Source organism: Microtus ochrogaster, chromosome 6 (genome assembly GCF_000317375.1).
Source record: "Microtus ochrogaster isolate Prairie Vole_2 chromosome 6, MicOch1.0, whole genome shotgun sequence".
Lineage (NCBI taxonomy): Eukaryota > Metazoa > Chordata > Mammalia > Rodentia > Cricetidae > Microtus > Microtus ochrogaster.
Genome location: NC_022013.1, coordinates 59,539,774 through 59,563,817, shown reverse-complemented (window position 1 = coordinate 59,563,817; position 24,044 = coordinate 59,539,774). Strand labels below are relative to the sequence as shown.

General features: G+C 45.8%; 1 protein-coding gene across 1 annotated transcript in view; it reads right to left on the bottom strand.

The window, feature by feature from the left end:
* Wdfy4 (WDFY family member 4) overlaps window positions 1-24,044 on the bottom strand; it is a 205,184-nt gene that overhangs the window by 100,700 nt on the left and 80,440 nt on the right. Inside the window, exons 32-38 of the mRNA XM_005348671.3 lie at window positions 21,095-21,298; window positions 20,464-20,578; window positions 18,866-19,023; window positions 17,483-17,721; window positions 14,270-14,391; window positions 12,261-12,446; window positions 10,522-10,658 (exon numbers count right to left, since the gene is read on the bottom strand). Of these exons, the coding sequence (XP_005348728.1) occupies window positions 10,522-10,658; window positions 12,261-12,446; window positions 14,270-14,391; window positions 17,483-17,721; window positions 18,866-19,023; window positions 20,464-20,578; window positions 21,095-21,298 (1,161 nt within the window). The remainder of the gene's footprint in view (window positions 1-10,521; window positions 10,659-12,260; window positions 12,447-14,269; window positions 14,392-17,482; window positions 17,722-18,865; window positions 19,024-20,463; window positions 20,579-21,094; window positions 21,299-24,044) is intronic.

Below are 24,044 nucleotides of genomic sequence, written 5' to 3'. Positions count from 1 at the left end.
TCCCCTCAGAGAAGAACTTTGCTCTAAATATTCAGGACAGCACTGGCTGCTACCTGAGGACCCAGATGAGTTTTCTGAGGGACACACACACACATACACACACACACACACACACACACACACACACACACACGCCTACCTATAGGACATTCACCAAAACTGTCTACCTGGCACTCTTGAGACCGACACCGGGGCTTATTAGTATGTGCTCACTATTGATCTACACCAGGTCTCCAAGTCACATGGTCCTCCATCTGGGTCCTCACAGGGACAGCCATTGTGGGGAAAAGAATGTATGAGCAAGAGCTCCCCTGATCTGGACCTTGTGCCGTCTCCAGGGCCTTAGAGATGAGCATAGCATAGTATTTTCCCAACATAGACTTTACACTCTTCTGAGGAGAGTAAACAAGACTGAGGCGAAACAGCCCAGGGTCATAGTCAGTTTAGACAAGGTTTAGTTGGCTGCCAGAAGTAGCAATGTTCTTTGAGCCTGGGAAAGAGAATTGGCCAACAGAAGGAGAAGGCTCCAAGTAGGACCTTCTAATGCCCATGGGGAGGGATGGAAGAGAGTGAATGATTGGTTACAAGGGGAGGGTCCAGCAGGAGGGAGGACCTGGAGGACTTAAGATGAACTTGGAAATGGGAGGAAAACCAGATGCACAGGAGTTCCCATCCAGCGGCTCTGGATCTGAAACTGTTCCAGACATCACGGGACCTGACGATGGGTATTGGCCAGCACAGGACAACCCTTGGATGTGACCTTTAAAAGGTCACAGTAGGGGAGTGAAGGTAAGCTAGGGCAGGGCTAAGCTGCTAGGCAAGGTCTGTCCACTGTGTTCTTCCTGTTGGCCTAATCTCAGGCGTCGGCCCCCATCTGGGTAGAAGCACAGTCAGTGGATGAGACGTTAATGTGTGAACTTTCCAACCTCACGGCTCACAATGGGCCCAGACCCAAGCTGGACTTGAGTCTTTCTAGACCTTATATTTATGGTCCTAACTCATCAGAAACCACTTCTTCTATTATGTTTCCTAAGCTCTTTTCTTTATTGAGTGCATCTTCATCTAAAGGTATCATAAATGATTTGGAGAGTGGGTCAAAAGCTAAATACGTTAAACTATCTCTGGCATTTGTGTCATTCCAAGCTGGCAGCTGGCCCCTAGGCAGGACAGTCATAACTGGCTGCTGCTTTGCACCTGGAGGGCCCTTCTTTCCCCCACCAACCTGCCTTCAGACCCTCTTTCTCCTGTAGGACTCGGGTTGAGTTTTCCCTAACCATGCTTAGGCCCGGGTTCTCCTTTTAAAACCTCTTACCATGCCACAATGATTGTACCTACCCAGCAGGAGGACCACTGCTGTGAGGGGAACTATGCTTTTTCCTTTTTAGCATCCCCCAGCCTTGACCAGGCATCCGAGGCACAGTAGGTCATCAGTGAATGTGTGTGGGATGCTGGAGGAAGGACTAATGGAGAAGGGCAGTGACAGCTACAGGTGGATGAAGATGGACACCCAGAAGCAAAAATACAGAAAAACGTGTCCCAATCACCTTCCTCCTGGTCTAAACCTCCGTCTGATGTCCACATTCAGCCAAAGGGGTTTGTCCATGTTCTCATGAAGTCACTGCCACCCTAAAGTTTTGGCACTCTCTTTGCTCTTATCCCACTGCCACTTTCCTGAGAAGCCTTCCAGAACACTCTAACGGCGTGCTTCTCCTCGGTTTATTTTATTCTGTTCCTAGCTTCCAAACAATTTGCTCCATTTGGCCATTAGTCTGTCTCCCCGCAGAGAGAAGGTCCCTCTCTGTTTTGCTCCATTGCCCCTGTCTGTAGACCGAGTCTCTGATATGAAAGTCTATGAATCAAAATTGGTCCAACCCAAGCTTGTCCACTTGCATTGTTCCTTTTGCTTAAAGTTCTCAGCCACTGCCTTAATGCTCTGTTAGGGTAGGACTAGGTGGTAAACTGGCACCCAGAGGTCCTCGGGTCTCATGCTCAGCCCACTCGGAACCAGGCTCGAAGGCTTTATTATACTCTATGTTCAACCTCTCCTCTTTTCTTTGTCAGGCCAACGAGCCAAGTTTCCACCCACCCCCATCAACCACGGCAAAGCAAAGACATTTCCCGAACTTCCCGTTCTGAGACTTTGAAAGACTTTTTTAATTAATCAAAATGGTTTCTCATAATAGATGGGTCCCAGGGCGAGAACGCGGCTGTAACTCACGCGACAGGCGCCCCAGCGGCCGGGCTGCTAGCGGGGTGCCTAGCGGGTTGTGAATGGCAGCAACGCCTCAGGAGGGCCCCAGCCTGATTCTCCACTCCACGACCATCTGCCGTTCTATCATTTATATAGTTGGGGACACTTCTGTCTTTGGGAACAATAAAGCAATTTTTTTTGCTTTGATGAATACATTTAAGTTTTTAAAATTTGAATTTAGAGAAATCAATAAAAATGTACGTTGCCCCACTCCAAAATCCATATCTAAAAATTGAAAGCATTTCCCGGGATGAGGTCACTTAGCCCCAAATATAACCCCAGCTTTTAGGTTATAAGGTTACTAGAATGTCCTTGAGCAAACAGTACCTCAGAGAGATCCCTAGTAATGACTAGCCTTTCAAGGACCATATTCAGGTTTCAAAAGGATTTGAGCTAAAATTGTAAAATGAAATGATTTCAAGTGTTTTGATTTACAAAACCGTAGTACACTGAGCCTTTTTTTGTGTGTCTGACAATTGTCTGCTGTGATTTTTCTTATATGCTGTCTAACCAGGAAGGTAGCTGCACTACAAGGCCTGCTTAAATTAGGGAGCATGAGGTTCTTCTCTATAGACCTAGCAATGCTAGTCACACACTGATAAATTGCACATGATAGTATGTATACGTATTCCAAAGTATCCTGAGATGAGTTACAGACTTGAGCCTTAAGACCCTTGAACTCTTATTCCTTTATGACAGCCGCCAGGGACAATTAGCTCGACTGTGTAATAAAATAATCCACTGCAGAAGGAAAAGAATCCATAACTAACCAAGGGTGTGGTTCTAGCTAGCCTTTTTCAGACTACACGCCTCTGCTTCGGTAGAAGTCTTTGAAAATCTGAGCATCTTTCTCTGGGACTTTCCCAAGGATGATTTAGAAATGATACGTCCTTCAGTATGCAGTGGTGACCCCAGGTAGAGAATGTGCCACTGATTCACAAGCCCCACACTACCTCTGTGCCTGCTCCTGAATGGCTTTGCCCTCTTGCTCCATCCCCGCAAACAAACACCCTATCCTGTATAAGGCTGAATGATCAAAAGGCTGGCCAAAGAGGCAACTTTCTGCAGAGTACATGAAGTCCCATGACCGTTATCCTGAATAAAGACACAGACCAGACAAGGGTGAGCATAACCAGGTGTGAAAAGGACAGCAAGCCACTGTGATTAGGCAAGCCATGAAAGCTTAATTTATGAATGAGACAGGCTATATTAAGAGAAGCTCTACGGACAGATCAAAAGAAAAATCAGGGTGTAGAGAACTGGAGTGGGTAGGTAAGGTAGACACTTGCTGCAAATCGGCCTGGCACTCTCTGACCTTGGCTGCAGATTCCTTGGTCAGTTTTGGATCTGGCCAGCTAGTCCATGTCTGCATAATGAATGAGCTGAGGGGACTCCAGTTTTAATGGATATATGAGAGGTAGCCATTCTTAATTCATCATTAAGTCGGTGCGAGCACAACGTAGATCACAGGTTTCTGCGGAGTTTCTGTGGAGCCCCTGCCTGGATGCTTTGGTCACCCTGGCCAGCCACCTCAGGGCCACTGTCATTCAATATGCACTTAAAGAAGCCATCAGCACCGGAAAAGAAGCCACTCTGGGTTTCAACCATCAGGTATTTGTCTGCTCCCTCAGTGATGGGGTGTCAGTCAGTGGTTCTGTGGTTGTTATTTACAGCCTCCATCAACAAGACAGTCTCTGACCCCTGTGTTCTCTGCCTTCATTTGAAATCTACCTAAACCTAAGAGACCTGAATCCTGCTAACCACCACTGGAGCCATGGTCCAAGAACAGGCTGGTGTAGTTTGATACCAGGATGAGAGACTACATCAGGGAGGCAGGCGTCTTCAACAGAACCCTCAAAGGACCCAGAAATTCATGTATAAAGATGCCAAGGAGGGTATCATGTACTTAGGGCCATCTGCTCTGTTAGGAGATAGACATAGGCTCTAATCTGGATTTTCCCAATGCTGAAAGCTTGGGCACTTTGGGGGAAGAGGATTCTTTCATGGGGAGCTTGGGACACCCTTGGGATTCAGAGTGGTCTTAGTCAAAGGATGTGAGTGCTTTTAGTCCCCTTTGGGCTCTTCTCGGTTCTAATATTGCACCAGAAACCACAGACTAGCCAAGAAATCACGAGGATGTCAACTTGGAAGCAAAGACCACTGGACCACATGTTTGAGAAGTGCAGTCTCTCTTTCCTGGGTGGGGAGAGGAACAGTTGCACCCTGCTGAACTCAGCACACTAGTTAGATCCCGCAAACACAGCTGACAGAAAGGATGCATTAAAAATGGGATAAAAAGATAGCTCAGAAATTAAAAGCATTTGCTGCTTATACAGAGGGCCTGAGCTTGGCTCCCTGCACCTACACTGGGCAGCTAACAACCACCCACACTACAGTTCCAGGGGATTTGACACCCTCTCCTGGCTTCCATGGTCTCCTGTACACTCATGAAGTACTTACAAACATATATACACTCAGGCACATAAAAGAAAAAAAAATAGATCTTTTAAAATGTTTGCTCTAAAATGTCTTTAAAAGGTAAGCTTGATGAGAAAACTTAAAATATGAATTATGGACATTTTTCAAGAAAAGAATCAGTTGCTTTTTTTTTTTACACGAAGAGCACAACAATAAGCAAATACTTTAAATAAAGTGATCAAACAGAAAAAAAGACATTACATTGTACAACAACAAATCTGTCAACTCAAAGCTGAGTGTCATGGTGTGCAGTCCTTGCTGTAATTCAAATACGGAACAGCTCACTGGCAAGCTTAATACTCACTGCTAATAGCAAAATAGTTCTTTTTATTGAAGATGAAGAAAAAATAAAAACGATGTTGCTCTAAGCAGTTTTGAAATGAATATCTGATTCAAAACTTCCCCTGTGCATATAATTGCATGCTAATTTACATTTTAATTACTTCCTAAGAAATCAAAGCATTTGTTGACAGTAGAACATAATGTCAACTTCACGGTGCACTGTTGGTGGATGCTTAATGAACTTAATTAGATAATTAGTGATGTTAATTATCCTTCTATTATGAAGATAAAGATGTCTCACAAATGATGTACTCAGTGAAGAAACATCAGTAAAGGCCTCCGTGTTTGCTTTTGTTCATTTACACCTAGTTTTCAAATTCCTGTAACCAGCTTATGATAAACGGTGGCAAGTAAAACTTGCTTAAATTGGGGGAGGGGGGCCAGTCACTGCCTTCCTTCAGCCTGCTGTTAATCGTCCCCAGTATTCTGGGTGACGACACCGTGATGGGCCCGCTGTTGTTTTTGCCAAATGTCTGTTGTATGAAACTACAGCTACACACACATAGCAATGTTAGAGTAAAACAACATGCATGCCATCGGTCTGTGAAACCGTAACAGAACGGCAACATCCCCATGGCCTAATCACTGTAGTCTCCCCAATGTACTTGGGTGGTGGTGCTGAGGTTGACAAGCCAGAGCGACCAACCTTTACCAGCTCAGCACTGGCACACGCAAGCTCCTTGATACTAGTCACAGGCAGTGTGACTAAATGTGGCTCTAAGTGCTATGCTCTACTCCGTCTCCGGCAGACAGCGCGCTGGGCTGCACCAGCAATGAACTGCCGTGTACCGTTCATCTAAGGAAGAAGTTACCATTTCAGCACAGGGTGAGCTTACTCTGTTGTCTATTCGATCTGGGATGTGCTTCTTCGACGCTTGTTCTTTCCTGAGAGTTCAAATTCCTATGGTTCTTCTATTTTATCACAAGGCGTACACCTGTTATGTATTCATGCACATACACACACACACATTTTGAAACCATGCCTATGACCACAGGACAATTATCAAATATTAATCTCACCCTCAAATCAATAAAATGCTTTCTTTGTTCAAGGGAGTAGTCTGGCCACCTTTGGTCAGTTCCAGGCCCCTTTGGTTCAAGTCCCCACAAAATGAGGCTTCCTTGTCCTGGTCATAAGATGATTTGGTCTCCTTTGAACTGTCTCCATGTCAGGAGGCCCTGCAATCTGGCCCATCACAATTAAGAAAACCAAGATCCCATTTGTAAGGTCTTGCAATAGAGCTTACACCACTAAAATTTTAAAACACATTTTTTCCAAATGTGTTTAACACATTTTTCCTTTGCAGATGACTTTTATTCCTTAACAGACAGCCCTATTTAATTGCTTGCTCTCACAATTTCTTTCCTCACAACCAAGTTTTCCATTAATTCCTCAGAAGGTCTGTATATTCAGGTTGGGAGCAGCTATTTCTGGTTTCCAGTACCCAACACACCTCTTGTCTTGTGGATACAGTGTGACTCTTCTGCCTGCCAGCAAGAACATGTCCCCATGACCACCCCTCTCTCTAGACCCTCGGCACCTCCATTTTAGAAGTTCTTGGGAATTTTAATTTTCTCCCATTTTAAACTACCTACCCCCAAGCATCTCTTAACGTCATATTTGGGTACTGTGGAAGTCCTTTCTTGTCCACAAACAGTAAGTCGCATTTGCTATATGTTTATGTAATAGTATTCAGTATGACGACTTTGTGGGCTTCAAATGTTCTGAGCTTTTCATTAGCTCTTTGGCATCTCTGACTCCGGCTCTTTACGACGGGACATCCGAGAACTCTTGTTCACTTGGCAACTGTCTTTTCACTTCCTCAGCTCTTACTCTCTACACCATTACACACTTCTACTTCTTTTCAAAGCCCACCCTAGCTAATTTTGAAAATCTAGTCCAACCCATGGACGCTCATGATCTGAAATCTTCTATCAGGGCTTGGACTCTGAGGCTTGCCCCAGAGTGCTTTCTCTCCCAAATATGGAGGAGCCAAGGCTTTAAACTTGAAGGAGGCACTGTCACCAGCAGACTGCATTCCTCTTTCAGGCTCTGCCTGAGCAATAGCATCCTCAGCCCCTCATCAGGGGAATACTAGCATAAGCATGACAGCAAGGAACCCATGGACAACTCCCTTACACCGTCCAGTTTCGTACACTTGCTATCTCTTCCACAGATACAGAGCAGATGGTCACAAGTCTCCCTTCCTTTGCCAAAGACATTAGCAAGAGTGCCCTTCAATGGAGCCGCCACCAATTTGCTAGTTGGGGTCCGCATCTTGCTCTTGGCCACGAGTAAGGCTGTTCCGTGAAAGGAAGTGTGTGTGGTATATGATCAGGGATGGAGCTGATAGGAGATGAGCTATGAATGGCAGATCCACAGCCACGTTCTCACATGAGTGCCTTGCCCTAAGATATCCAAGGCCCTAAGCATGGCTTCTGATGATGTTTATGGTGATATCGATGTAACTGGTATATGTGGCCAAGGACAAACTCCACAGGACCCTTGAGGCACTTGGAGCAAAATCAAATGTTCTTCTGGTCTTGGCAAGGTAGAAGTCAGAGTGCTGCCCCCAATGTTTATCTTTGGAATTTTAGCAACTCCAGTGAAAACCTCACACAGCCTTTCTTTCCCTCCATAAGGCCATTTCACCTTTATTCTATGGTATTGAAAACAGCAACTAGAAGTGTGAACAGCTGTGTCACACTGGAAATGTGGTAGACACGGGCTCAGCACTTGGAGTGTCCTTCTTTAGCACAAGCCCTCGGCTTTGATGGGATACTAGCAGTAGAAGGTCTCCTTCCTGCAATGGGGCCAGTGGAGGCTGACCTTGGAAGCTGAGCACAGGTGTATAGCATGTGTGTGGTTTCCCGCGATAAGTGGGCTCCAGCTTTGATGGGATACTAGTAGTAGAAGGTCTCCTTCCTGCAATGGGGCCAGCAGAGGCTGACGCACAGGTCACATGGTAAACATGTGTGTGGTTTCCCAAAGACAAATGGGGAGAAGTCCAGCTCCTCTCCACCCAACAAGGCATGGGTTGGTGGATGCATGCATTCAGATGAGCTCTCATTTCAAGGACACCACCCCCTGCCACGCCTTCTGACTCTCATCTGCCTCCTTGTCAACAGATGCTTCTAAGCTTTACTCCTTCCTCCCACATCCCAGGCTTTCCGTCTTCTCAGAATCATTTCTTCTGGCCTTGCTGGACTTATGTCTTTACTGGTCCCAGCCTTGGATAGCAGGATTTTCCTGTATTCTTTGATGCTGGGCACTCCAACCACTGTTGCTATGGCCCTATCCATCTTAACAACAGGACACCTCCTGGACACTATCTTGCCTCAGAACTATCACCCTTTACCTAACCTGTACAAGAACAAGACCCCACCACATACCCCCATTCAATCTTGTACTTATGGATACATCGAGAACAGTCATGTGGTCCTTATTTGGTGCTAATTCTTGTCTTGCCCCTGACAGTACTCTTGGACTTGTCCTGCCTGGCAGCCCTGACCTACACCATTTTCCAAACCTCTCCTCTTCTCGCCTCCACCCTAAAGTGACCTCCATTGCATGAGTTCCCAGTGTCTCCCAGGATCCAGACCCCTATTCTGTTTGCCAATGCTTTTCTTTCCATGCATGTCAGTAGAAGGTGATATGTTTTGCATTTTGGAATAACTTTAAGTCTGTAGATTAACTGTGGAGACAATACAGACCATCCGTGTCTACCTGGCCCTCACCCTCACCCGATTTTCCATGACATAAGCCAATACTATATGTCATGATAATGCCCACCTGCCAAAAAAGAATGGTGTTTGATTACTGCTATGGTTTGAACACAAATTGCCTCCGCCCTCATGGGCTCACTGCGTCAAGCACTTGGTCCTTAGCTGGAGGCATTATTTTAGGAAGTCTTTAGAAACTTAGGAGGTGAGGCCTATCTGAACAGCTCTTCCTACCACACATCCTTGTCTACCACAGTGTTCTGCCTAAGCTCACAGACCAAGTCAACATGTCCTGAATCCTTGGAAACTACCAAGCAAAACAAATCCTTCTTATGCCAGGTGGAAAGGGAACTTCTCAGGCTGTTCTGAAATAAGGGCATCTGAAATCACATGGGCAAGAAAGCAACATCCTCTGCAATGGAGAAAAATGGCTGGCTAGAGTGTCACCCAAGATTCTCCAAGCAGACAGTGGACATGGTAAAATGGGTTCCGAAGCACCCTGAGCTGGCATTTGGAGACCCTAGGAGAGTCCAAGCCCCCAGCCCTCATCCAAATCTTCAGGTCTTCACCATGCCAGCCAACGTTGCAATTTGATCCCAGAAGGGACAGTGATGGGGCCAGAGGAAAGAAGGAAGAAATAACATCTATCAAAATAAGTGACATCAATCAAATCGGCCTTGACTCAAAGTTCAGCTTCCCTGTCAGGAAGAGTACATATTCTTGTGAAGAGGAAAAGAAGCCAAGAAATGAGGAAGCCCACCTCACATGTCTCACTCCCAGGAACAATTTATCAGCGCTATAGAGCTGTCAGCACTGACATGATAAGGCGTAACACCGAATGAATAATGCTTCCTCCAGTACCAACTCCTTTAATTACAAGCCTCTTCTTTCCAGAAGAGAGACAGAAGATGCGAAAACACCAATTTCATGCACTCGTGCCTGAATAATGTCTCCATGCTGCTTTTTCCAGATGGCGACCTCCTCACTGGAGGGACTAATGATGTGGGCATATTTAGGGAAAAACCAATAACGGAGTCTTTAACCTTCAACAACAAAAAGCGTGTTATACAAAATGTTCCTTGGGATACATTAGAAAATATCAATTACATTGCTCACTGAGGTGTAATCAGCTGTAATAATCAAAATTAATTTTTAAAAATAATTAAACAGACCCCAGGGCAAATAGTTGATGCTCTTATCTTATGACATCACAGTGTACATATGTACCTGAGAACTGTGCCTTCTGGTAACGGCAAAGACGGCTCGTGGAGATGAGTGATGGATGTGGGGTGTGAAGGCTGCTGAGTTTCAATGCAGTGTGAAATCAGGAGCCGTCAACTCCCTCCTTCCAGAACCTTCTATGCCCGTTCTTTAGTAGCCTCATCTGTGGCTGGTTCTGTGCCCATTCCAACTGGGTGACCAGTATAGGAAAGTCTAGCTGATTTTAAAAATTAAAACAGGTTTGCCTTGTTTCAAAATGGATTTGTTTTTTAAAATGCAGGTTCCAAGAACATCTGTTCTTGGTACTGAAAAGTAACTCAGATCCATTTCCAGTTAATGTCACCCCCTGACCTGGTTTTTCTATACGCGGTCCCATCTGGAAAGCCACATACACACCCTCAAACACTCAGAGATCGTAGAATTTGATTACAAGTGGCAGACAGCAAAGTGGAGATACCACAACCGGGCTTGGAGATGCCAGAGATGTCTCCCCCGACAGGCCTCACCTCTGCTCTGCATTCAGGGTCCTTCGCCTGCCGCCCTGGCATCAGTCTCATGGCTGAGGACAGACTCCCACTCCACGAAGTCACTTTGCTGTGGTATGTGACACTTGAGCGACTGGCTAGTGACTTCTTCTCAGATGCTGTGGGAGGAAACAGATTTCAGAGCTGAAGTTGAAAGGAAGAGCACACATCAGTTCCACAGCTGGTTTGACTGTCCCGCTAGGGCCTGGATGTCGCCTGTCTGCCGCCGAAGAGAAGCAGCCATGCCGCGGGCACACACTGCCATCTTCTGATGGTCCTTTCACTAAGAAATGGATGTGGCCTGTGGGGCCCCTAGACCTGCTCCAAACTCCTGGCTCCATGACTTGTTGGTGTCTAGTGAGACAGAGAACATATGGTGACCTCCCAGAGTTACTAAACCTCAGTGTTCTCGTAGTGAAATAGGAACGGAAGAACCCAGACCCGCTGTGTGTCATGAGGATGGACTAAAATAATGCGCTTAAAGGACTTGGAACATTTTAAGTGTTCAGTACATGACTGCTAGGCAAAGAGAGCCTCAGAGTCAACCTCAGCGTTGCATAACTTTATATCTTCATGGGTATATGTGTCTTGTTTTATTGCACTTCTCTTTGGCATACAGTCTGATACTGTGACTCCAAATTGCATGCACACGCATTGCTGCAGCTTGAGGATGTTCCCTTCATGCTGCAGTATTGTCACCACTACGATGCTTGGGAGATTTGAAGAAGTGGCAAAGTCATGAGGCTTTGTCCTTACGGATGGATGGATGCCTTATGAAAGGGCTGCAGAAAATGGGTTCAAGCGCTCTCTGTCCTTCCGTCCCTTCTGCTAGGTAAAGATACAATGTCACAAACACACCTTGGTGGATATTGCAAAAACGCCTGACTTATTAAAGCCAAAGACTTTGGCAGACAGTGAATCTCATACACCCAGACCTTGGACTTCTTGACTTTTAAAACTCTAAGAAATAGAATTTCTGTTATTCATAAACTGTTCAACTTATGCTTTTATTTAAGCAGAACAAATAGACTAAGACATACATAATCACGCATATTTTCCGGACCATTTTGGAAAGCCAGTTAGACAAGGGCTCTAGACCTCTGGATAGTAAGGCAACTGACATGCAAACGGCTAAGGTTTGAGATGCTGTAACTTTGTGGGATTGAAAGACTTTGAAGGAGCATATGAATTTTGAAAAAGCCATCTCAAAACCTCCCCCAAAGCAAAATTAAAATCTCATTGGTAACTGTGAAGGCAAACATTTGGTTACTGTCATACTCCTGTCTTAGAGGGAGTCATTCACTTCATAAGTGACAGACAGGACAAAGCCTGAAACTCAAGACTGATGTGTAACTTGGAGCAAAGTTTCAGAGTTGAGTGGTCATGATCAGGGTCAGACTTAGTACTCCAATCTCCCAAGTCTTAGCCAGAGCCATGAACTAATGACCAGTCCCTCAAAGAGACTATTGAAAAATGCCTGCTTGGTTGGTATTTCCAGCCTTCCATTCCCCCAGCAGGCAAACACAGCATCCATTCTCTGTAAGGACAGATAGGAGTGTTTCAGTCATGTTGTCACACCCACCAAAGGTATGGAATAAAAAAGGTCCTGGCCCTGGGTAGAACCCTGGATAGAAAAGGCTCTGCCTTTGAGTGGAACTTTTACAAGATTTGACTCTATGGGACCCAGGAGTTTTCATTCCTGGACTTCAGTAGACAGAGACCTAAGTAATGCTGCCAGGTTTTAAGCATCGTCTCCTCCCAGAGTGGGGTGACCTCTTCGATCTTCACTTCGCTCTCCCCTGCTTTCACAGAGAGGTCAATCTTGAAGGCATCTTCCAGTGTCTGTCGCCTCTGTGCCACCAGCTGCTGCCAAAGCGTCCGCACTGACTTCTGGATGTTGTGCTGGACTAACAGAGAGAGTACATAGCACAGTGAGGGGGGCCTTCCCCAAAGAACACCAAGAGGGTTGCAGACAGAACATCATTTCGTGGTATCTTGATGATTGCCTCAGCTTGGTAAACTCCCCCCAGAAGTCAGTACATAGAGCTAAAGCTACCAACATCCATGTCAGCTGGGTTCTTCCTTCTTCTCATGTCTAACTACATACCACAAAGTGCTGCCTGCCTCTCGTGCCCACGTCTAGAAAATGAAATGAGGGGATCAAGGAGCCTCTCTCCAATCTCCAATTCTGTCTGACACCAGTGGTATCCTGTGTGTGACTCCTTGGTAGCTAAAGGGTTAGCCTAAGCAGCTCCCCACAACCTCCCTAGACATGTTGGTCTCTCTGGAGAATGGAGCACAAACGCAATCCTCACATTGGATCTGCTTCTCATAGTCTGCCCTTCTCAGTGCTGTTGGGTTATCTGAGACCTAGAGCTGTCTCCAGCCAGCTCTTCCTGGTACATCGAAGTCCCTAGTCCCTCCAACTATATCTGAAACTCCTCTAGTCTTAAACCACTGGTCCCTCTCTGGTGATAATCCTAGAGAGTCTCTCTCTCTCTCTCTCCCTCCCTCCCTCCCTCCCTTCCTCCCTTCCTCCCTCCTTTCCTCCGTGTGTGTGTGTGTGTGTGTGTGTGTGTGTGTGTGTGTGTGTGTGTGTGCAGGTGCAGCCAGACATGTGTGACCATGTGGAGGCCAGAGATCAATGTTAAATGTCTTCATCACTCTCTACCTTCCTCTTACTGAACCAGCTTACTGGTTTGGATAGAATGATTGGCTACGTAAATCCCCAGGATACTCCTGTGTCCACTTCCCTGCTGCTGGGATGACAAGGGTTTTGCCACTATGATCTTCTTTTTCCATGAGCAACAGGGACCAGAATTCAGATCCTTATGCTTATTTAGCAAATGTTTACTGACTGAGATACTCCCAGACCTAGAGTCTGTTTGGCTAACCCAACAGGGAAGGACACCTGTTCACCTTAACAAAATTCTAGAGTGGAGTTACTCATGCTGCAATTAACACTGTGTTCATACAAAGTTTATAGCCACAGACTTCTGAAAATGGAAAGGCTTAGGAACCTCTGTGACTGTAGCCCAGATGTGTTCAACCTGATGCTTTATATTACAGGGTGACACAAGGCAAGTGTCAGACTTCAAATCAAGTGGCAGAAACATGGGACTTCTCAATCAAGACAGAATGAAGTCCTTTAAATTCATAGATGTGATTGTCATGTACGAGCGTTCTTGAGTGTGTGTGTGTGTGTGTGTGTGTGTGTGTGTTGATATAAATTTTCAGTTCTGAGGAACAAAGCAGGGAGGTAGCAAGGTACTGGCTTGAACTAGTTGATATGGCATGTCAGTTTCAAATTAAGAATGAGGAGTCAATGGATTGAAGTAAATTAAGTTTCCTCTCTATCTTTTTGTCCATCCCTTTATCTCACCATCCATCCACCCATCCACCATCCATCCACCCATCCATCCATCCATTCATCCACCCATCTACCATCCATCCATCCATCCACGCTCTCATCCATACCTCTATTCCCCAGTTATAACATCTATCCATCCATTTCCACTCTATCAATCCTACACAGACCACTCCAGTGCCTTTCTTCCTGGGTTGCTGTGCTCTCTCACCCCTCTAAGATGTCCTAGGGTTTCTTCTGATTCTGGAAGCGTCTTTCATATTCTTTGCACACTTCACTTGGGAAAGATCGATGGGAAAATGCAGCACTGCAAACTGTTGCTATCCAACCCCACTCCCGTATGGAAAACCCAGCAAAACGCACCATCGCTCAAACTTGGAAAGCCTTCCTCCTTTCTGTCTTTCACTTCTTCACTTGGAGAAAGGAAGACTTGATGATAAGGAGTAATTCTGGGCTTGGGCTCCAATCCAAATCCTTCCGGATAACTAGTAAACAGGAAAATTTTCACTGCAAACTCAAGTCTCCTCAGGACCATGCCATGGTTCTTTATGGTAAAAGGTCACCCCTTAAAATCAGTATATATCAACATAGAAAAGCACACCAAGTCAATCTAAAACAAATACATCATAATGATGTTCACAACTGATATTGAGCAATGGCTTTCCAGGCAGCTGGAGAATGCCTTATCCTTATAGGTTGTCCTAGCTTATGAACTTCACTTGTGCCTGCAGTAGAGACTCTCACTCATCTTTCAGTGCCTAGGTTCCTGTCATCAGAACCACACTCCCAAAGCACTGATGACTCTGTTGAACTTTGATATCACCCTACAATGCCAGGGCTGGTTCCCACACTCTGAAGGACTCTGCTATAAGCATCTTGGAAACGTAGTAATTTGTAAATGCACACTTCATATTTTAGTTTTATCAGGGCTCCACACTTCACACATCCAGTTCTAATGGAAGCCCAAGGATTCACACATTGGACTCCCCAAAAACCTTACAGGGTGGCAAACCCATTCATGCTAGTGTCCATGTGTCTTCTTCCAGAAGCAGAAAAAAAATACTTATAATCTGCAGTTCAAATATAAAATAGCAAACATAGAAATAAATCTTCCCATGTATAAGAATGACCACCGCTGAAATTTTGAGAATAAAATGTCCTACAAAGGGGCCTGAGGAGGATGCCAATCCCAATATGCAAAAAAGCATTCAGGTCCCCTCACCTGGGCTCCCACATCAAGAGACAAGGAAAAGCTGCCAGATTAACCAAGCACTGAAAATGGATGTTTTACAAATTAAAAAAAATGGAAGAGTAAGTGTTCTCTCTCAGATAGAGGCTTCCCCGGGGCTCCCCAAGGTCTCTATTTAGTCCAGGCTGGCCTTGACCTCCTGACCTTGCTGCTTCAACCTCCTGCGGGTACAATGCTTGGCTTGCTAGAGAGCCGTAACTGAGTCAGCCCCAGTGACAGCTGATGTTCAATAGGAATAGCTTCGGGATTTAGAGAAGCCATTGTTTTCAAGTGATTAAACTTATAATGTATACTGACACAAGTATGATCCAGAAAAGCCACACTGGGCATAGTGGTAGATTGAGGCCAGACTAAGCTACTTCTCAAAAATAAAAATAAAACCAGAGCAGGAGAGAGATGCTTGGGAAGCAGTGAGCACCTGTACTCCTAGCGTGCAAGAGGCTGGAACAGGGGGACTGCTGAGAGTTTGAGGCAGCTTGCTCTGCCTAGTGAGATCCCATCTCTACAAACGGAAGGAAAGATGAGATGACAGAGCCAAGTCTAATACCCTGCTGTCTTTTTCTCGCTTCACTCAACACAGCTCTCTTGATGAGAAGCCACATTCACAGCCTCGGGATGAGCAAGCATCCCCAGCCTGACAGCTGGAGGTCAAAAAATTCTGGAATCTGAAACTTTTCAAAACAAAGTGATACTGTAAGCGGAAAATTCTACACTTGACCCCTTGTGGTGTTTCCCAATTGGAACAAACATGTACTAAACATAGTGTACATAGGCCACATATGTAAGGCATATTTGAAATAAATGAACATGTTGTTTACTTCTGGTACCAACCCCATTATATTTAATTTTACATACATTATATGAATACATATATGCATATACATCATATATGTAGAGAGATACAGACATGGATATATCTAGAAATGAGTGCAAATATTTCAAATTTTTTAAAAATCCAAAACATGAAACACATATGGCCCCTGAAGAGTCCAAGAATAAGAATATAGAAATGTAGATTCCAGAAATAAGAATGTAGAAATAAAGAAATATAAAGCTGTAAGCCTAGGAGAATGAGAGCAGTTTTCTCGGCAGCTTAAGGATTAACTATTAACAGGGGTTCTTTGCTTTACAACCCATAGCTCTGTCTGCAAGGCTGTAGTGGCCCTCTACAAACTGAGGGTCAGCTTTTAGATGCCCCCCACCTCCCACCCCCAGCCACTCATGACCAGCAATTGATGTGAGCTGAGTTAACTTCTAAATGATGGGACGTACCTGACTTTTTGGTTGTGCATTTTCCCACACCCTACCCTGCTACACAAAACTGGCAGTGTCAGGGGAGGGTAGAGCTTTGGTAAATACCATCAGAAAGCGCCAGAAGAAACAATGGCCTAAATACAAATACTAGTTTAAATTAAAAACCCAGTTAATGGAAATTGTTAAACACACACACACACACACACATAGGCAAATTATATGTGAGTTTTACCTCAAAACTGTAAAAATTCTTTTGCTCATGCCTTTTTCCTATAAAATGGGGAGGTCGGAAACAGGACATTGCCACAGCCTTAGAAGTCTATCTCTGGGTGTGGTCTCAGTTAGCTGATAAGATTTTCGTGCCCCATGGAGATTTATTTTTTTTATTCTAGTTTTATTTTTTTTTCCTGGAATAAAGTTTGCTTCTGGTTTAATTGACTTTGGTAGAATACCCCCATCTTTGCGTGAGCCCCGTGGACCCAATGGTCCCAGGCATTTCATGTGAAAGAATAAATGTTTTCCACCTAAAGGTACAGGGAGTTGAGCTGAGCGTACATTGGGGTCAAGCACCACGACTTCAAGTGGAGCTTCCAGAAAGAGGGGCTATTCCCCAGCAGTTTGTCAGTGTTTCTTGGCCAAGTGTGTCTGTTGATATTGTTCTGGATCCCTGTCGCTTCTGCAAAGAAAATTATCTCTAGCTTGCATGGTACATTGAATTATGAAATTTTTCTATACTAAGAGTGCATTTATCAAATATTAATGTTTCTGAAATCTGGCTTTTTCAAAAATCAATGTATGTTCTTAATGTTTGCCATCTTCTGCCTCAAAAAGTGAAATCAATTAAATATCTTAGAATTGTGGAAAAGATAAATTATTATTATTTTTTGATGCCTCTAGTCGCTCAGTCACACAGATTAGGGGATGGCTTGGCAATTATAAAACACTACACACCGCTCTTGCTATCCAGCTCAACAGAAAGCTTCTTCCGTTTATATTGACCTATTTATTGATATGACCAGATATCCTTCCCTTCTGTGCTGACCACTGGCAGAGAAGAAAATCCCAGTTCTTACCTCCTGGTATTCAGCAGCAAAAGACAATGCATGAGGCACAGGAGGAAGCTGACATTGGAATTGTAAGTGGCAAAGATAATGTCCCAGTGCTCCTGTAGGAAGTCCAGGATCCTGAGGAGGCCAAGACACTCAGACAGGGACTGCTGGGGCTTGGAGAGGCAGTGCAGGATGACTTTATTCAAACTGCTGTATAAAGCACTCACGACAGTATCCCTTTGGGAAGACGGGCTCTCAATGACCTGAATCACCAAAAGAGGACACATGTGCACTCATGAACAGTTTGCAACTTTATACACAGACCCAATTTACAACAAAACCTCTTTAGAAACAGAGCCTCTATTGAAGAGGAGGACCCATAAAGGTAATTTTCAGAATTCAAGTAGAAACTCATGTAAAGACAAAGATGCTAATAATGGTCCACAGCCATATTTTGGGACATGAATTTAGTAACCAGAAGTTTCAGAAATACTGGTCATGTGGCTGATATTCAGTATGAGAAAATACGTGTTAATATCTGTGTTTAAAAACAAGCACATTTAATAATAGTCACAACAATATTAACAATTGAAAATGTAGTTAACAATCACAGTATTGTTATTATATAACAATATATTAGATTATATGTAACAAAATATTTATATATTTTTATATATAACAACATATTACATATTTTGTTGTTTGGTGTTATATATCATATATAATTAGATTATATATGTATATATATTTAAATGTATCACTTTATTTAGATGGTATGATATCATGAAGTAGACAATTAAATGACCTCACTTTAGGGATGAGAACCTGAGGTCAGAGTAGTCAGGTGGTCAGCAGGGTCACCTGGGACCCCTGAGCTGTGCCTTTCTTTCATATGCCCCCTAAAAGAGTTGGAGGCAATGGATTTTATCCCGTTGATTAGCAACTCAGGGGTGGCTGCAGAGGGCCAGAGTATGTAGCCTTAGCACAGGGGACTCCACAACTCCATCTCCATCCATCCTCTACAGGCTATGGGTCAATCACAGAAGTTTTTCATTCTGTCAAGTTGGTTTGTTAGCTGGGTTTCCTTGTAGCAGAATGGCTAGTGCCCTATTTCTCGGCTGTGAAGTCCCATTTGCCTTCAGCCTGCTGATAGGTAGGGTTCGTGTTCTCATCATTATCCCGTCCCCACCTCTCAAGCCATGCTTAGGGGCTGTGGGTGTAGAAGGTCAATGGCAGGAAAGCTGAACTGGGCCTGAGGGACCACCCTTCAGGGTATGCGGTGACTACCAGGCACACCCCGCATTTAAAGAGCCCCCACTTCCGTACTGACTTGGATTCTATCTCAACTCCTGGACAGATCTAGAGGAACCAGGAGGCCTCTCCGCCCACCAGCAGGTGGCTTCTTACCACCACGATGTGCTCTATGATGAAGAGGAGGATGTGCCTGGGATCTGCGGAGAACATCCCGCTGTACAGCTTCTCCACCAGCTTCTGGGTGAAGTGGGAAATACTTGCAAGGGAAGGAACAGCTGCAGCTTCTGGGTTTGCCTGAGACTCTGTACTCCCTAGATGGGGTAAGGAGACAGATGGATACTAGAGTCTAGTGGGCTTCTCCACCCCACAGTCTACAAGTCCCTTGTGGGGACCATGTCCTAGTCATGTGTATGCGCCAGTGTTCTGAAGACGGAGCCCCTAGTAGGTGCCCAGTGAGCACGTATTTACTTAAAGCCAACAGATCGTGACTGAACCAGTGATACAAATCAGCGGATGAGAAGACACACAAAAGAATGTTCCTTCTTTTGAACTGAATGTTCAAGACAGATGAGGAGGGCCCCCTAGACCATGCCGTCATATTGGACTGATGTGCTGCCTAGATTTTAGTCAACTTGACTCAAGCTAGTGCTGTCTGGAATGAGAGAAAAACAGTTGTGGAAATGCCTCCCTCAGAGTGGCCTGGTCGCAAGTCAGTGGGGCATTTTCTCAACTAATGATTGAGGTGAGCGAGCACAGTTCACTGAGGGTGGTGGGACCCCTGGATACATGATCTCGAGTAAGAAAGCAAACTGAGCAATTCATGGGGAGCAAGCCAGTGGCAGCTTTTCTTCATATTCTCTGTTTGCATTCCTGCCTTAACTTCCTCAGTGACAGACTGATCAGGATGCGTAAGGCAAACAAACCCTTTCCTCCCCAAGCTCCAATAGGTGATGGTCTTTTACCACAGAATAGAAAGCAAATTAGAACAACCGAGGAACGAGCAGACAGCCAGACTCACTTACACAGCAGGCAGTGTGTTCTCCTCAGTGTGTGGAGATCTCAGATGATTCCTAGAATCATCCTGAGTTAGCCAAGACTGTCCTCCACACCATCCAGGTCCCCAACCAAAACAAACTGTGGGGTTGCTATGCCAACACTCTGCCTTTGTTATCCCCTACCCTCCTCTGTGCCAGATACCAAAAGAAAGTCACAAACAAGTTTCAACACTGTGCCACATGAGAAAATCCTAGAGGCAAGACATGTCACATGGGATTCCTGTGGCTCGGAAAACTCTGCGGGGACATGGGCTTGATTTTGAGAAGTCTCAGCTGTCCTGTAACAAAAACCTCAAGTGTTGAGGGATAGTGGCAGCATCTTCATTGGGCCCTTTGATTCAAGAGATGTTTACTGTCAGTGATTCCATCATCAGCATGGTCAAAGACTATTAGAGTGTGCTGGGCTCAGTTATCTCACACTCCTGCACTAATGAGCTGGATTTCTGATGACGTTGGAGGAGACCGATGTGAACCCAGAAGACAGAAGGAATTTCTAGCTCAGAATGGCCCAATTATCACAGGGATGTCATGGAAAATAGAAACTATTCCCCCATCTGTGTCAGCAGAGGTCAGCAGACTCTTGCTGAAGATTCACGCAGAGATGGACATGCCAGGGGATGGTAATGCTCAGCCTGGGATCTTGGTGACCCAATGAGCTGCCCCACACGAGGAACAGAGAAAGCAGAAGCCACTCACCTCTTAGGGTCGGCATGCTACCCTGTCTTGTGACGTAGACTATGTCCATGGCACAAAGTAGGACCTCAGACTGGAAGTCCCTCTTCTGCTGACTGGTGACACCATCCGGAGAAGCCTGCAAACATGACCTGTGACTGAGAGAGCAGCCACTGAGTCGTCATGTCCTCTCAGTGACCACATGTCCTCTCCTGCCTAGTGTGGGCGGCTGCCTGGTCAGGACTGCCTCTCTCTCAGGAGTAGAGGCACTGTCTTTTGATGATCCAGGAAGTGATACCCTCCCCCAGAGTGAAGAAGCCAGTCCTAGGAGCACACAGTCAATGGGCAAATCTCTCAAGGTGAAATTGACTCTGGGACACAGCATGCCACTTCCCCCAGGAACTGGAGCTGAGAATTCTTGAGCAAACTTCTGCCCCAGAATTCACTTCCACAAAACACTCTGCTCTAAGGACCTCACATCTGTTGCTCCGCCAAGACTGGAGCTTCACAGGCTCCACACCAGGCCACTGCAATACTAACAGTCAGTCTCCCAATAGCCAGCTGGTCCCTTCAGCCAGGAAGTGTCTGCCCTTGGGGGCCAGTCCGCTCCCACCTCCCACAGTTCACAAACACCCCAACACCCCTTTTAACCTACCTCCAGGAGTACCTCCAAGGGCAACCATTGCTTGGGGCTGGACACTCCAAGCAGCAGCTCCCTGAGGAGGATTTGCATGAACTCTCTCAGCTGCCTTCGAGCTGGATGTGACTTGAAAGAATCCTGGAACGCCTCTGCAGTACTGGTGGATTCAGGGGAGGTCCCAGGACTGCCGGTGTTTCCAGAGGGCTCAGATACTGGCTCCTGGAAGACAAGCCACACAGCAGCATGGTTGGCCTGGAAGCTTTTTCCCCACGTACCTCTGTTCAGAACAGTGTGGGCAGGATTCTCAACAGGCCAGCTCCTACATGGAAATGCCTATTCTGTTGAGGCATTAAGGTTGGCCTAGGGCTAAACTGCCTGTACTGTGGCCACAGCTGTCTGAGATGCCCCATGAGAGCCACAGAGTCAGAGACCAGCAAGGAGGCCTAGAATGCCATACTGGCCATGATGACGGCTTGCTTTGGGATACAGCTCCTGTCCTGAGTCACCAGGCCTCCACCTGTCCCCCATCCTGCTAATGCTGACAAACAGCACCTCCAGGTGAGAAAGACAGAGAGGGAGCTGGAGGATCTTCCCCAGATCCCCAAAGATGTCTGGAACTTGCTTTTCTTTTCTTTTTTTTTTTTTTTTAAAAAGTAGCCAGAGCTCATTCCCCTAGATAGCCCAGGATGACATGGAGATGCTGGAAGCCAAACAACAGACCCAAGGACACATGGCCAGGGACTGTGGACTCCCGCCCCGTGAACTTTTCATGTGCCTTCATCTGTTGGCACCTCCCTCTGCTCATTCATAAAATTAATGCAGCTATTCTTAATTAAGCCATAAAATGAATTTAATGGCACCTAGGGATGTGGTGACTGCATTAATTAGCTCCGTGCAGTCTCGTCTGGAAAGGTGCCATATAAATTCACAGCAAATGGGAAACTTTGGCCCAGCCGCCGCCTGCAAGGGGAGGTTCCGCCGCATTGTCTGTGCAACAAAGGCTTGGCGAGGCTGACTTAGCTGAGGCAAGGTAGGATGAAGAGAACTTCGAAACCAGACCAGAAGCCCTAACTTGTTGGCTGGAGAAACGACTGTGAGGGAGGGACTCCTTTCCTCTGCTTCCCTCCCTCAGAAGACTATATGGAGGAAGCCCCTTGGGTCAGTGTGTATTTGGCCAAAATTCCCCAGCTCAGCAGAGGCTAAACCTGGCCTAGACACAGCACCAGGGCCACAGTGCCCGGCCGTGGACTTTGGGTGCCTGAGGACAGTCAGAGCAGCCTGAAGCACCGTCCTTCTCCCTGCCTGGCCCAGGTCACCTGACTCTGGAATGTAGGCCTCTCCTAGCTGCAGCCAGCTGTGGGCTTCTTTGGGTCTTCCTGGATTTTTCACTTATTTTTCTAGTGAGTCACTCGAGTTTATGTGAATTTGTCAAACCACTGTATGACTACTTTCTCATTTTTTCCGTATCTTCTAGCCTTTATCTTTAACCTCCTTGTTTAACCTAAATGTTCTTGTCCCTTAGCATCCATGGGATATTGAGTCTAGAAATCCCTGAAGATATCAAAGTCCCAAGGTGTCTAACTTCTTTCTAGAAATGATAGAGTGTTTGCATAGATCCTGCCCATATCTCTCCCCCCCCCGCCCCGCCCTAATATTTCATCATCTCCACATGTGTGGCAGTGCTTAATGTAACATTAATGTTGTTAAAAAGCATTGTTTATGGATGAAAAATTGGGCATGTTGTCAACAGATAAGAACAAGTTTAATGTCTAAAAGTATTTCCATCTGAGACAGGCAACACTCCCAAACATGGAGCCCATTGATATAGAGCACTGGCTAGACTCCAGTCCTAGTCTGCTGTTTATTTTCAGCTGACCATAATGGAAAGGACACAGGTTTGGAAGACCACATTTGTTAACCCTGGGAAAGGTTCTTAGTCTTGCTACCCTTTGGCCAGATGGACCCTCAGGACACCATGCTCAGCCCAAGGGTACACAGGGCCATTTTGCTTTCTGAGTCACTGTGTTCTCTGGCTGGCATTGCCTTCATCTGGTGCCGTTGGGTTATACAAAGCACCAGGGTCAAGCCTGTGTGCCGGGGGCTCAGGAGATGAGCGTTGTCGCCATGCACACACTTCAGGAAGGGGCTGGATCAGGGCACTTCACTCAACACACTGGCTTTTCGGCTTGTGGAGATGCACAGCCGCTCCATGCCCAAGTCTGTGAGAGTTAATGAGGGGCGTAAGTTCTGCTTCTAATATGCCCTACTGGCCTTCGTTATAATAATACACAAACAAACACCTCAGCTCCCTCTGGGTCTCTGCTTCCTAATTCACCAGGCTGGTGACAGAAGTGTACATTTCTGCCCTTCTTCTTCTATTCGGTCCTCGGGCCCTCGTCTCACCTCCTCCCCCTGGCTTTTGACTCACCTGCTCCCACACAGCTCTGACACACCTACCTTTGACCTCCCGGGACTCCCTGTGCCTCAAACTCACACATCTTCCCGAAGCCTCAGCTCTAACCTTCCATCAATCAATATTCAAGACCTCCTCTCCTCGCCCCCAGTGAGTCCTTTGTCCCCACTCTTCTTGGTCCGTTTGGCTCTGAGCTGGGCCCTCACAAATCTACCGCCCAGAAAAAGACCTGGATCAAGCCCAAGGGGCACAAAGACACAAACAGTGCTAAAAACAGAAGGTGGACGGCAAAACAATGGCACCACCTACTCCCTGTCTGTGGCACAGATAGATGGTAAGAGGTTCCTGGCATGGGATAATAGTTTCCCAGTGCCAGGGTGTTATACATTCTATATATATTTGAACTTGAACTATGTTCAAATATCTCAGTATTGAGGTTTCTAACAAATAAAAAAGACAGACAAAAACCTGGACTCTGGAGCTGAACTTGACCTTGAGCTGCACCTCAGCTAAGAGAAGGGAAATGACCCACATTGTTTATTCAGGGTCCAG